Source organism: Daphnia pulex, chromosome 9 (assembly GCF_021134715.1).
Source record: "Daphnia pulex isolate KAP4 chromosome 9, ASM2113471v1".
Taxonomy (NCBI): Eukaryota; Metazoa; Arthropoda; class Branchiopoda; order Diplostraca; family Daphniidae; genus Daphnia; species Daphnia pulex.
Genome location: NC_060025.1, coordinates 8,275,478 through 8,289,203, shown reverse-complemented (window position 1 = coordinate 8,289,203; position 13,726 = coordinate 8,275,478). Strand labels below are relative to the sequence as shown.

The 13,726-nt window shown below is 46.2% G+C and overlaps 2 protein-coding genes and 1 long non-coding RNA gene across 8 annotated transcripts; 1 reads left to right on the top strand and 2 right to left on the bottom strand.

Annotated features, from left to right (window-relative positions):
- Nucleotides 1-309: 309 nt before the first annotated feature.
- On the bottom strand, nt 310-4,812 carry LOC124202710 (high-affinity choline transporter 1-like). The gene is made up of 9 exons (XM_046599093.1): nt 4,556-4,812; nt 3,989-4,172; nt 3,638-3,901; nt 2,754-2,902; nt 2,490-2,639; nt 2,141-2,270; nt 1,814-2,037; nt 1,643-1,746; nt 310-1,543 (listed from the first exon to the last, which is right to left on the bottom strand). Exons 2-9 carry the CDS (start codon nt 4,152-4,154, stop codon nt 838-840), a joined length of 1,893 nt encoding a protein of 630 aa, XP_046455049.1. The 5' UTR covers nt 4,155-4,172; nt 4,556-4,812; the 3' UTR covers nt 310-837.
- Nucleotides 2,172-3,150, top strand: LOC124202716. The gene is made up of 3 exons (XR_006878314.1): nt 2,172-2,264; nt 2,417-2,927; nt 3,009-3,150. It is a non-coding gene; the product is annotated as an uncharacterized LOC124202716 (long non-coding RNA).
- A 1,629-nt stretch (nt 4,813-6,441) lies between the features above and the next one.
- LOC124202708 (serine/arginine repetitive matrix protein 1-like) lies at nt 6,442-13,428 on the bottom strand. Of its 6 annotated transcripts, none has more exons than XM_046599087.1 (7): nt 12,957-13,428; nt 10,348-10,656; nt 8,989-10,277; nt 8,457-8,917; nt 8,177-8,372; nt 8,001-8,116; nt 6,442-7,169 (listed from the first exon to the last, which is right to left on the bottom strand). In XM_046599087.1, the coding sequence occupies exons 1-7, from the start codon at nt 12,981-12,983 to the stop codon at nt 6,700-6,702; spliced, it is 2,868 nt and encodes a 955-aa protein (XP_046455043.1). In that variant the 5' UTR covers nt 12,984-13,428; the 3' UTR covers nt 6,442-6,699. The 6 variants fall into 6 exon arrangements, with proteins under 6 accessions (XP_046455043.1, XP_046455044.1, XP_046455045.1 ...); XM_046599088.1 differs by having other exon boundaries at nt 6,442-7,166; XM_046599089.1 differs by having other exon boundaries at nt 8,469-8,917.
- Between the last annotated feature and the right edge of the window lie 298 nt (nt 13,429-13,726).

The following is a 13,726-nucleotide window of genomic DNA, read 5'->3' as shown; positions in this document are numbered from 1 at the left end:
ACCGACAAAAATGGCCAAAGAAAAATTTTCAGAACAACATCAACAAGATTTGGTGGGTGGGGTAAACAATTTGAACTCAAAAAATTTTCCCGCGCCGATATTTTCAAATTTCGTCGTTCAGAAATCAAACCAAAAAACACACGGACGGGATCACAATCGTGTCGAGGAGTATTTTTATATGCTAAGGGTAAATGAATCACCAAGCGAGTACAGTTTGATAAGTATCTTGTACATACACACACATACACATCGATCGACTATGATGAGATAAGAGGCAACAATAATTAACTTTTGTTTTTGTTTTTTTGGTTTTGGTTTTGAATGAACAACAATGACGCCATGGGTGTGGGAAACGGAAATTTGAATTTTAAAGTTCTTCTCCTTAATTACGAGATTGAAAATGATCCACCTGTATCGATAGTTTAGGATATATATATAGATTTATTTATATATATGAGATTAGATTAATAAATATCAACATTTTTTCGAGTGAGTGTGATTTTGAAGAAAATGAAGGGCTTATGTAACATTTAACTTTCCTCTGATTTTTTGTTGTTGTTGAAGCGAACACACGTTGAAAAACGGCCATGAAAGAGAAACATGATTATTGTTATTATATTACGTCGAACCATAGTTACGCGCTACGCCATTTTGACTATGATAATTTGCTAACACAGTTATTTTTTTTCTTTAAATTTTTGACTTTTTGAATGGCAATAATCCACCATCTGAAGTTGTTGACCGAAAAAGTGACGTGTCAAGTGAAAGGGGCCGAGTATTAAAATTTCCCAGTTGGTGTTGAGTTGTTGTTCCTAATTGATTTTTTTACTTTTTTTTTCAGAGCGTGGTTTGCCGATCGCCGGCGTTATTAGCTGAACCGGATCCGACGGCGGCCGTTGGTCCGGCATTAGCGCTGCCGGCCTTGCGGTTGCTAATCATGGGCCGGTGCGAAGGCGAATCGATGCTATTAGCGCCGATGGACAATTGCTGCTGCAATTTGGCCCTCTGCGCCACTGATGAGGCCAACTGTTGGCTGGCCTCTTCGTCCGAGTCGCTGCCCAGGTTGAGGGCCGGGTTGACTCGCCCGTTCATCTCGTCGGTGGCCGAATACTTTCTCACCTCGCCCAGGCCGGTCATGACGGCCATTTCGCCCATGGCGTCGTTGGTTTCCAGCTCGTCGCCCGACCCCGACACGCGCACCACGTCCTCTGGGATGTTGACGACGCAGCGCAAAAAGTCCCAGCTGGGCGGCAGCTTGCCGGACTCGAACAAGAAGCGCGTCAGCATGGAGAAGGCGATCACCGAGATGAGCGACAGGACCATGGCCAGCGTCCGGAACGGAAACAATTGCTCGCTGCCGTTCCATCCGGGGTAGTAGATGAACGGCTGGAGGTTCATGAGCGGCTCGCCGCCCGACACCCTGGCCAGGAAGCCGATGACGTAAGAAGCGACGCTGCCGTACGTGTTGCAATACGGTTTGAAGTGGACGACCATGAGCAGCTGCGGGAACAGGATGACGTAGACCAGGTCGGAGCACAGGTACCTGGGAATTTTTTGGTTGGGGTTTTATTTCACGTTGCCAAAATCAAAGGCGATGGCCACAGGGTAACAAGTTGATTGCTGGACACGTTTTTGCACTTACCAAAGGCCGTAGATCGTGTGGACGGTCAGTGCCATGGTCGTCGCCATGGCTCCCGTCACGAAGATGGAAATCCTCATGACCCACATGATTTCGTGCTCGGACGCCTGGGAATTTTCAATCATTCACTTCATTTCTATTGGCTATTAACATTAAATCTAGGTTAAGCCGTACCCTGGGCCGAAAGATGAGCCGGTAAACGTTGCGGGCGAACATGGACGAAGCTCCTAGGACGGACGAGTCGGCCGACGACATGGTGGCCGCCGAAACGGCTCCCAATCCGCAGAAGGAGACGTAGGCGGGCGTCAGGTACTGGAGGACCATGGGCAGAACCATCCGGGCCTGGTCGGCATCCAGCGGTATGTTGCCTTTACCCCTGAAATCCGTTTCGTTCCAATCTGAAATTTGATCGAATTTTTAATTTTTCAGTTTTTTTTTCTGGAACCCGTTTGGACCCAGGAGAATTTAAAAACAAAAAATGAAAGTGTAAAACTTTCTTACTTGTCGCTTTGGCCACTGCTCCGATTAGGACGGACGGTAGGGCCATGACAACGCAACCGATAGCTGCCACGTACGACAGGATCTGCGCCCGGCTGGCTGATTTGCTCGACAAAACTCGTTGAAAGTAAGCCTTTTGATTCAAAATAACGGGAAGACATGACACGGAATGAATGAATCCCCAGATCTAAGTTACTCAAATTGCCGGTCAACCATCAATCATCGCAGCTCGACTTTCCATTCGTTTATTTTAATTTATTTTTTGGTTTCATTTCAAAGCCAATGACGTCAAAGTGACAAGGAATGGAAAGTTGTTAAAAGGAGTCAAACCACACGGCTCACGCTCACTCACCTGCCATGGAATGCCGCCGAAAACGAGGAGCATTCCGTAGTCGAAATACTGGCCGTAGTACTGCGGCTCGAGGGTGCCGACCCAGTCGACCTCGGACGGGGCGATGGAACTCACCGCCGAGTTGGTCATGGCGAAAGGAATGCTGACCCACTAATGAAACAAATGTTAACCACCACCAGTCACAAGATTCAAAAAGGAATGAAAGTTGTTTAAAAAAGATCGAATCCAGAAATTAAATTCAAATTTCCCGCTCTTCGCCGTTACCAGTCCGAAAAAGATGAAGAAGAGCTGGATGACATCGGTGTAGGCCACCGAGTAGAGTCCGCCAAAGAGCGTGTAGAAAATGGCGATGCAAGCCGACAGGATGACGCTGATGTTGACGTCAATGTCGACGATGACGCTGATGGTCGCTCCTGCCCAACCCCACCCGAAATAAAGGTAAAGTTTAAATAAGAAAATGGGCGACAAATAATTCGTGAACATTTTTGAATCATAAAAATAAATGGCTGAGGTACGCAGGAGAGTCCAGCCGAGGTACGATGGGGAGCAGACACGCGCTCGAGGCTCCCTGAATCTATAGTATGTACATGTCTACGTCACGGAATATCAAGCCACAAAGTGAATCGATTGAAACGCGTGATATGGTGGAAGCGGTGGCGGCGGCGGCCGCCAGTGACCTTGCAACCACCGTGAGCGGCCATCTTGGATCGAAGGGTATCCTCAAAGTCACGCGCCTTGCCCTCAATTCCCATGCACAACTTTTCATCAAACAGGCATGGGGGGCCTGGGCACACACACACAGATCCTTTTGGATTCTCTCTTTTTCTTGTTGGCCAGCTTTATATATTATCCAATACAATAATCCGAGTGGGAAGAAAAGAAAAGAAGATAAAATAAGACGCTGGCCGATTTGATGATTGAGTTGGACGACACGGTTCAACGGCTACTACCCTCTCACGCCGGTGATTTTGTATTGAACACAGGCGCCCGAGTATATTATAGAATAGACGCGCGTGGGAAGCTATAGTTTCCCCTTTCATTGGATAATTGGACTTTCGGGTGTGTGTTTTTTCATTTAACTCAATTCATTATATTATTTTTTTAAAAAGAAGAAGTGATGATTGCATTTTGGTTTCTTTTTGTTTTACCTAGAGCGGCTAAAGTGGCGGCCGACCAGAAGACTTCGCCGCAAAGTGCCGGAATGAAGAGCATGCCGCCCATCCGCTCGCCGAAGGCGTCCTGGAAAGGATCGAGCATGGTGACGTAGCCCTGCTCTCTCATCTTATTGGCGAAGAGCAATCCGCCGAAGACGAGGCTGAGGGCGTAACCGAACGGAGCCTGGCACCAAATCAGTCCCTTGCCGTAGATCTCCTCGGCCGTTCCGGAAATGTAACCGCCGCCCACCCATGTCGCTACATACAAGCGGACAATCATTTTGACAACAATTTTATTTTTTGTCACAGATTCACTGCTGGGACAAAACCCCCAAAATTGTATACCTGTCATGGTGAAGATGCCGACGAATAGGCCAATGTTACGGCCGGCCAGCATGACCTCCTCCTCCGACTCGCCGCCATTGCCTTTCTTCTTGGCCGCCCAGATGCCCACGAACAAGATGAGCAGGTAGAAGACCACAATGGCCACAATTCCTCCAATGTTGATCATTTTTACCTCCTTTTATTTATACAGAGAATTAAAGAAACAATGGCCAGTTATTAACTATATTGTCTGTCATATATCATTGACGTCTTTTGTGCCCAGAAACCCCTGGATACCCTGCAGTCCAGACTTATATATAGATCCTTTTGGCTAATGTCTATTATCTTTCCCCTATTCACACCTCCGGTTTCGTATACGCACGTCATTCCAACTTTCTTGCAACATATCCGAGAGATATTGATTGGGAAGCCGTTGGCACAAATATCTCAAACTTTTTTTTACTTCATGCACAGCTAGCGCTTCTACGGCTTCGTTTACTACTCTCCATCTTTTCGGAAATTATTAATCCCCCCCTTGCCCAGGACCCCTAGTAGTAGTATACAATAGTAGGAGTAGACACAGCTTACCTTGTTCGACCACCAGGTATAAATTTGTAATTCTTTTGCTAGGTTATCGTGGGGGATGTATGTGTGTGTGTTGTAGTTGCGTGCGCTGTTCTGTGCTGTCCGTGTAGAGGAATCGTCCGAAATTGAAAATCGTTCTTTTTTCACTGATTTGATTTTTTCGCTGAAAATTGTTTCGTTGGTACAGCCAAGTTTTGAATATTATTTTTAAACAATGAGAAATTCAAATAACTGATGATGATGGCAGACTTCTTCGTTTCTTTTAAATTGCAATAACAAACTAAAAATTGGACTGAGCGTTGATTTTGAAAAATGTGTTTTTATTTTGTTTGTTTTAATTTGTTTTTTCACAGGTGAGAATTGATCACGCGAAGGGCAGGCGGTTGGCGATGGATCATCAGGAGCGAAGCAACGTGTCGGACACAACAATCGCCCCAGCGCAGGGAGGTTTTCTTCGACGGCCAATTCCTCGTCCGGTAACCGCACATTTGAGGCCCAGTTCCGGTAAGTTAGTTTCTCTGGGGGTTAATACCGCAACGATCAATGATTAGATAAGTTTCCTACCCAGCCCGTTGTGACGTCACATTCGAAAATCTTTTTTTCTGACTTGGCGGGATTTTTGAATTTAACTTTTTTTTCAATTAGGCCATTAAGACAATTGGTTGTCTATCTCTCGAAAGGCAGCTGATTCGACACACACAGTGACACACGATAGACACACGCACACGGTGGGGTGGGAGGGGTAAAGGGGGCGACACACACCAGGGGTTGCGACGCTTTGGATAATTTTCCTCTCTCTCTTCTGTTGGGTTCCTCACGATAGGAAAATGCGAAAAAAAGGATCGTGCCGGGACGTAAGGCGGACGCAGCACCGTTCGTTACTCGCTCTCGATGGCAACAGAGGCTCGACTGGCTGGCGTCACCTTTCCACCGTGATGCGACGGCGCACTCCCCCGCATGTCAGTCTCTCGCTGGTATGTACACGTCGTCGTCGTTGTGGTGCCGCTGGACACACCACCCAGCGGCAGAAAGGAGCGCCGTTTCAAAACATTATGGATCGGCTTTTGCGCCGACGCCGGGGCAGGCGCATCCCTCCATCACTGAATCTCATACGACAATAAAAGTTCGATCAAAACGTACATCGAAGAAGATACAACAAGAGTTAAGGTCCTTCTTTAACCGAATTCTTTTTGGGGGGCATTTTCCATCAATCCTGAAAGATTTCCGCACACTCGAGAATCCCGTGGAAATGCAATTGATTTCTCGGTATTTAAATATTTGAATGCAATTGAGAATCGAGCGACTTTTTGACAAATGCAATTACCGACGTCGGAACAATTCGATGACTGGCGACGGCCACCCAATCATTTTAAAGACTTTTATGGCGGATTCCAACCGAAAAATGGACGTTTTTTTTACCTTTAAAGTGACTTTTGAACTAAATTTGGCCATTTGATACGATTAGAATCTTCTTTTCGAGACAAGCCCGGCACTCTCCCACACATTATAACTCTGCGAAGAGTATTGATTTCGATCTCTCGCCACCCGCGCAGCCTATATCGCCATTGGTTCGACGAAATCCGCGAATGGGAGAAATTCGTTTGCCCTCGTCCGTCTTAGTATTTCTCTCTCTCTCCGCCGGTCATCTATTATTCCCTTGCTGTCTCTTTTTGGGGCTGCTGCTCCTGCACGTACGGGCGGCCTTGATTTCATTGCACACAGCCGGACGTTTATAATAGCCTTTACTGCTCGGCTAGAGCAGTTACGTATGTACAGGATTTCGGGTGTTGTTTGCGGAAACATTGATTAATTAAAAAGACCTAGCGGGCATGGACCGGGGGGAGGAGTCGGAATCAATCGTTAATATTCATCACGTCGGACGCCGACCATGTAATAAATAAGTGTATTATCATTGAGTAGAGGTTAATGTTAATTTGATGGCTCTTTTGATGATTGACATACAACATCTCTATGTTAATAGACGAAACTCTGTACACGCAAATTATATGTAACTGAACTGGAAATGATAAGGTCCGTACATTTGTGTTATCGGGTAAACTATCCAATTTCGCATCCGGATGCGATCAAAAAGGTCAGTTATAAAGAAAATCAGCGATTAGACCTCAATAGGCAGGCACAGTCAATGATCAACTAATAACAAGTGGCGCTGTTTGGGTATTGTTAACTCGATCCGCCGACGGAATAACAGACGATCCCTGTGTGCAGTTGACCCCGCCGGAATAAGAAGTAAGGCAACTGGATAACGCCGAGTCGGCAGATTCTTCCGCAGATTGCTGGGCGGCCATGGGCATGGGCAGAGGCTCGGGAACGTCGTCATCAATGGCCGGATAGAAATTCCGGCTCTGGTGACTGATGCGATAATTATTAGCCGCATTAGTAGCAGCCGGAGACGACGACGACCTTCTCGTTCCCATTGACCTGTAGTAGTGGTCCGTCGGAGACGAGGCTGCCATGTTGTGATTGTCGTACGAGTTGGAGCTGGATGAAGATGAGGAAGAACCGGAAGAACTGTCTCCTCCATTCTGATCCATCTGATGCTGAGAGAAAGTGTCGATCCGGCTCTGGCCGCTCAGCATGAGGCTATCGTCACCACCTGCTGGATGCATATTGTGATGACAAGTGAATTGATTACATTTTACTTTTTTCGATTATAGCACATCACAGATAGAGCCCTGAAGGGTCGGCTGCCGGTCGCTAAATATTTCATGTGTCGTTGTGGATGGGAGCTTGTGATGACAGCCGGAATAATCTTGTATTCCGGATAACTTTTGCTTGTTGATGGCAGTCGCAACAGAATTCCTGGAGGAGGCGCTCTATCCCCCCTCCCACCTCAGCCTGCCCTGGATGTTTGGGAAAATTCGATCCCGCTGTTGCTATTGGTTCCCGCCCATTCATTATGAAAGAAGATGAATCACGCAATGTCCTTTTCAAATTCCTGCTGCTTGTGTACCCCCTCAAAGAAAATTCGGGAAGTTTAAAGGTAAGAACTTTCTATACTATACAACCAATCCATATCTCTATATCCTATTGATGCGAGTTTGGCTGGATCCCCCCTCTTCAATACTATCGGGAATAGTTAATGCACGAGCATATCCAGCCGGGGTTCCAACCAAGAAGACGAGGTGATTCATATTTAACGAGGGCCAGCAGATACGGATCGTTATCGAAGCCAAGAACTAAAACAACCTGAGACACGGAAAGGTATACAACACACATGTCTGGCAGGAGCTGCATCGATCGTTCCCTCCTTATCTTTTTCCTTTTTTTCTCTCCGGGACCTTTCGTGAGTGAAAGACGGACGACGGTTCGTTCATCTAACGCTAGATGGCTGCACTTTTCCATCGATTCTCACGTCCAGCGGGAAAATTCAACGTCAAAATTCGTCTATCGATTTTGAAAGAGAAATGGCATTATTATTATTTGTTACCTTCGTGATCGTGAGTCGTTTTGGCCGCATTGTTCCTCAAGACGGCACGGTAGATGTCACTGGGCGAATAGTAATCGTCCTCCGCTTCTTGACTATCACGACGCTCGTCGGCGTATCTAAATTTGATCAAATTTCAACTAAAAAATCCTGAATTAATTTATCTTCTTCTTTTTTACCGGTTGCGGTCGCCTTTTTGATTGAAGACGTTCAAGTGGACGACCAGTTTGGGCTTTGGAGTAGTTGCTTCCGGTCGTCTTGGCCGATAAGCCAACGGGAGTGGCATATCAGCATCATCGTCGTTGTCCCGGTATCGGTACTGTTCCTGTGATCCGCTTCCGTGTTGTTGGGGACGTCGCCGGTAATTGTAAGGATCTGCCGACGAGGAGGAATAGGAAGAATAGGACCAATTGTCTCTGTCAGATTGGCGATAAGCGATTTTGTAACTGTAGTCGATACCGGACAGACTACCGGAAGAATCGCCCGACGGCTGTCGGCTCTCGTAGTAGGACGACGTGGGCCGGTAGCGGTAGCTGGGCGGCGGTAAGACACTCTGCTGCTTGTAGGACGGGCCTGGTGGAACGTAATTGGAAGAAGAAGAACTGCTGGAAGAACTGCCACCGCCTAGGAGACTGTCCCTGATTGGGTAGACGTCCAGCTTGAACGAGTAAGGATTGGATCCTGGGCTGGACACTCCTCTGGTGTGGGATTCGATCGGTAAACTGTCGTGAGCCCTGCTGGATATTCCCATGGAAGGCGGCGGAGGTAAGACGGAAGGATAAGATTGTCCGACGCGTTGATTATTTGAATAATAATCCGGACTGTTGGTCCAAACGGCCGTTCTGTGGTCCGGCCCGGTTGGCGTCAAGTTTGGCTTTTTGGTCGTCTTCTCGTTCGAGTGGCTCATTGACGTCATGTAACTGCGAATCGATTGAAAATCAATTAAGTTGAATCAATTAATTTTAAATATTTTCTTTTCTTTAGGTATTACCTGATGATGTCCTGGATGCTCATGGCATCTCGAGGATAAGAATACGCCGGCCGTTTGGTAGAAGTCACCGGAGGATCGATGGTGCGTTGTCGGTTCACCCAGGATTCCGGAACGGAAGGAGGTCGCTGGACTCGCTGGCGGATTGGTTGTTGGTTCTCCCTGGGACGAGGTCTAGGCGGAGGGCGGATGTACAGCGCCGGATTGCCTTCACGACCCTCAACTTCACGCTGCCTGTTGATTTTGTTCCTGGAACGGGATCGGTTGGGCGGAGGCAGGACCCTGTGCGGATGGAGACTGGTCGTCCGTCCGAAATCGTCCCTCGGGCGGAATCGCTCACGATCGCGATCACGGAAGCGGTTCGGTCTCTTGTTTCGTCTGTTGTTCGGATGAGGCGGAGATCCAAACATCCGGTAATCGATCCCTGGACGTCTCCTGCGATCGTGATCGGGTCGATTGTTACCTCGACGCGGGAAATTCAAACCGGGAATGCGGAGTGAAGGCGACGACGTCAAATCTTCCTCGTTATCCACCCGGATTTCCATTTGCTCTCCATCGAATCTCCGCGGCGGATTGCTAGATCGATCCTCCGAGTATTCGCTGGATCGCCAAGAATCCGATCCTTGACTCGTTTGAGTCCGATGTTGCTGTTCTCCGACGTTGCTGGACTCTGGGACCATGACGATGGGCAACAGGACCTTTTCGATGGTTGGACGTCGCCGGACGGCGGATGAGGATCGCGGAGTGGCCATTTCTTCTTCGTAGTAAGTATCATCTTCTTGATTGTAATGATTGTCGCTCCTGTCGTTGACGCTGGCGTCTTCAACGTCTTCTTCCTGGTAGTCGCTCTGCTCCTCCTCGCCGTCGTCGATTTTCAGCGGAATAGGCACGTAAGCCACATACTTGGTGCGCAGCGCTTCCGGCGACAAATTGGCTAGATCCTCGATCACCGACTCGTTAAAAATTCCCGCCGAATTGTTGAGAGTGGCGGCCAGGAAGTCGGTCAAATTAGCCTGCGGTTGATCTTCCAGATAATCGGCGTATTCGAAAGAATCGGCCGTTTGATTATTAGTTCCATCGCCGGGATCGTACTGCTCCGCATAATCCGCCTCGGGATTGTTGTTTGAATGGAGAACGTCTTCATCGACGGCTGGAATTTCGTCGCTGAAATTGGCCGTCAGGTAATTGTGTTCCATGGGAGGCAGAATGACGGGAGTATTGGCTCGAAAAAGCGGCGGGAAGGAAAGTCCCAGAACGGGACCGGTAACGATCAACACGATTCCGATTAAAACCTGATTGCGTGTAAATAATTAATTCATTAATTAAAAAGAAAATTCCGTTTGGAAATATTTTGAAACTGACCACCATGACGAAAATGGCGGTGATGGCGCTGTAGAGGCAACAGCCGGTATCTTTGGCGATCCTGCCTCCGGCCGGAGACTTTTCCTCTATTTCCGCTTCTTCTTCTTCCTCGTCTTCCGGATGAAATAGCGGCGATGGCCTGATGTTGGTCACGATGGAAATGGGCTCCTCGTCCTGATCCGAAATGTAACTGCTGCCAATGTCACTGCTGCTGCAATCGCTACTTCCGTCGTCCTCGTCGCTATTTGTCGTGGTGATGCTGTCGAGACTATCGACGATGGCCACTTCCCGGTCGCTTATTCCGCCGATCTAAATTTTAACAAAATTGGTAAAATGATATCCAAGGAAATTTCGTGTTTAACGACTGGAGGAGAACTTGGGAGAGACTCACGAGAGTGGCGAGTGAGAACTGAAACAAGAGACTAACCGTTAGTTAAAAAAGGCTAACAGCTTATATATATTTATGTCTCAAGAGATAGCTCCACCCTATAAACATCTGGCTCGGGCCAGCAAAAAGAATTCTTTGGGGTTTGACCGACATCACAGAAAACGTTTGCGAACAGACGTTTCTTCTTCTTTTAAGTATGCTTTTTTTGTTGTACTAGTTAAATTTTTATCGTTGCGATTCATCACCTAGATAGGAGCAACAGCTCAGTTTTGGCCATGTCATTATTATAGGGAACTTAAAAAATCTGTTAATTATCTTACGGTACTCGCTTAAGTACTCGTGTAGGTATAACACGGCAACTGGTTTGCACTATCAAGTCGTTTTAGACCTTCATCGATGCGAAACGACAGAAAAGTATCAACGGCAAAAATGCGCGCGGGAAGTTAACAATTTTTTCAAAAGTTAAAAATATTTATTTCTTTTCTTTCTTTACGAATGCGTGGAATATAATTTTCCTCTACGGGAACAAAGTTACTGTACTTGCAGCCAAATTCTCACGCTCGGCAGTGTATATAACCCGGAATTAATTTCAACTTCTTTTTCACAGAGCGAAAACAGCCAAAACACATTGGCGGAAGTGAACGAAATTTCGATCCGTACACGGACAAGCTGACTGACTTAAGTAAAATTTTGAAAAATAAAATTAAGAACAGATCGGTGGGTGCAGCAACCAACTGCTAAAGTTCTCAATATAATCGACTACGTCATGTTATTGGTTGGCCGAAGGGTGGCGTGTGACTCCACACGACCGCGGGAAACGGAACGACCCGGTTTCTCCTCTCGCTCGATGAAAAAGCACAAAAGAATTCAAACGAAAACAATCAAGACAATTCGACGGTTTCCTTGTTTTATCAACCGTGACAAATCTCAAAGAATTTTGTTCTTTTTCCTAACAAATTTGATGGAAGATTTTTTAAGTAAAAAATTTGATTGCGTGAACACGAGAGTTGGTGACCACCCATTTTGAAAGTTGAGATGGTCCGCGCAGTAAAATAAAAAAAGGAGGAGGTTCAATCATCCGGAATGAAAATCCCGTTTTGTTTTTATAGCTTTTGGGGGGAAACATTTCTACGGTGAACAAGTGTGTCTTATTTTAACAGGGAAAAAACAATCGCATCGCAGTATCTCCAAACATGATAACAAATAATTTTAAAATTGAAAGATCAACATCTATTCAAAATAAAGGAGGATGTGTGTCCCTGATGTCATCATTTTTATTCAAATGTCGGTCAATTGGAAGTAAATTTATTTCATCTCAATCGACCAGAGATCAAAAAGAAACACGCCAGCCTTCCGGAGATGGTTGTCTCTAAGATAAGCAGGTCTTCTTCAGGTCTTCATTTGCATACAGATATTGAATGCTAATAAAGCCCTTGGGGAAAATAATAACAAAAAAGCAATCTAACCTACACACTACATTTTTTCTTCCGGCTGTGCGTCGACGACAGGCGCCCGCGGTTGCTCGCCTCCCAAAAATGTTATCCCGCTATTCAAAGTCTCATTTATTTCAACGCTTCTTTTTTTTTCTTTTCAAGTCTTGAAATTGCCCGAGGGTTTCTACTATTTTTCAAGAATGTTACATTACAGTACTTGGTCTTTTACATTCACAGCTACACTGCGCATCAACCGAAATTCGAGAGCACGTCAATTTATTTTCGGTTGAATTTCCGGAATTGTGATTAGACTACTAGCTGCGCTCTATTCTTCCTTTATTGGCCGTCAGTAGGTGACGCCAGGCTTTTTTAATTCACGCTCGAGCGAACGATAACAAACAAAAACGGCAACAGTCCAGGGGAGAATTATTGTTGTTATTAATACAACATTCATTCATTCATGAGAACGGGGTCTCTGCTAAACTTGAAAAAAAAAAAAAATTCTTGTGCCGGTTAGAAAAACAGGGCCAAGGTGTCCCGTTTTCACGCGCGTTACAACTTACAAGTCGCTCACCATTGACGGTTATTCATAAATCGTTATTTGTTAGCGGCGGAGCGGAGATGGAAGAACAAATTTTTCAGGACGTGAAACAGCGTAACGGGGCTCCTCATCTGTCGCGTTCATAACTGCCACCTCTTTGTCATCTTGTGTACATTGCTTCTTCCCCGTGTCACGCGAAATCATTTTAATAGCTTCAACATCTGTACAGACTCGCTGGCCGACTCACCTGTGTTGCAGACGATCCATCAGACATCACAGCGGCGATTACAATCCATTCAAATCTTCCGCACAAAAAAGGTGAAACTAGCCTCTGAACTGCACTGGCACTCAAAATTCAGCCCGCACTCGGAGAACTTGGACAGAATAAAATCAAATTCAAATCGAAACTGAATGTGATATCACACAACTGATTACACCGATGGAATAAAAGTGACTGAAGACGGCAGCTTGGGGGGGTTTGGGAATTTGCGAGCGTTCGTTCAGTATTTTTATTCGGTGGCGGAAAAAGCAAAGGAAGAATAAAATTTCTTCTTCTTCTCCTTCTACTCCGGAAGAAGACTGGAGTGAACAAATTTTTGGTTTCTTCCTTTCTTCAACAGATGGGCGGGTTCGCTCGAAGCGTTCTTCTCCTTCACGAACGAAACATATACTCGCACGATAGCACTTTTTCTCTTCTTCTTAACCAGGTGCGATGAAGCGATGATGGAGCGACAGAGTCCGTCCCTCCCTGAAATAGCCCAGCCGCTGGAGGAACCGCTATGTGTACAAATCCACTGCGGCCGCTGCTAGCGCCGTGATGTTACGGTACTTTTCGTTTCTCCTTTTCTTTCCACGGGGTTTAAAAAAAGACCCTTCAGCGCATGTAGTATAGCTGGTGTGCCAGCGGTCAACTTCTTCTTTCAGTATATTTTTTTAATACGTAAAAACATTCCTGAAATTATCTTTTTACTTTGATGGGACATATGCTTAAATCTGGCCAGCTGTCAGACACGTCAC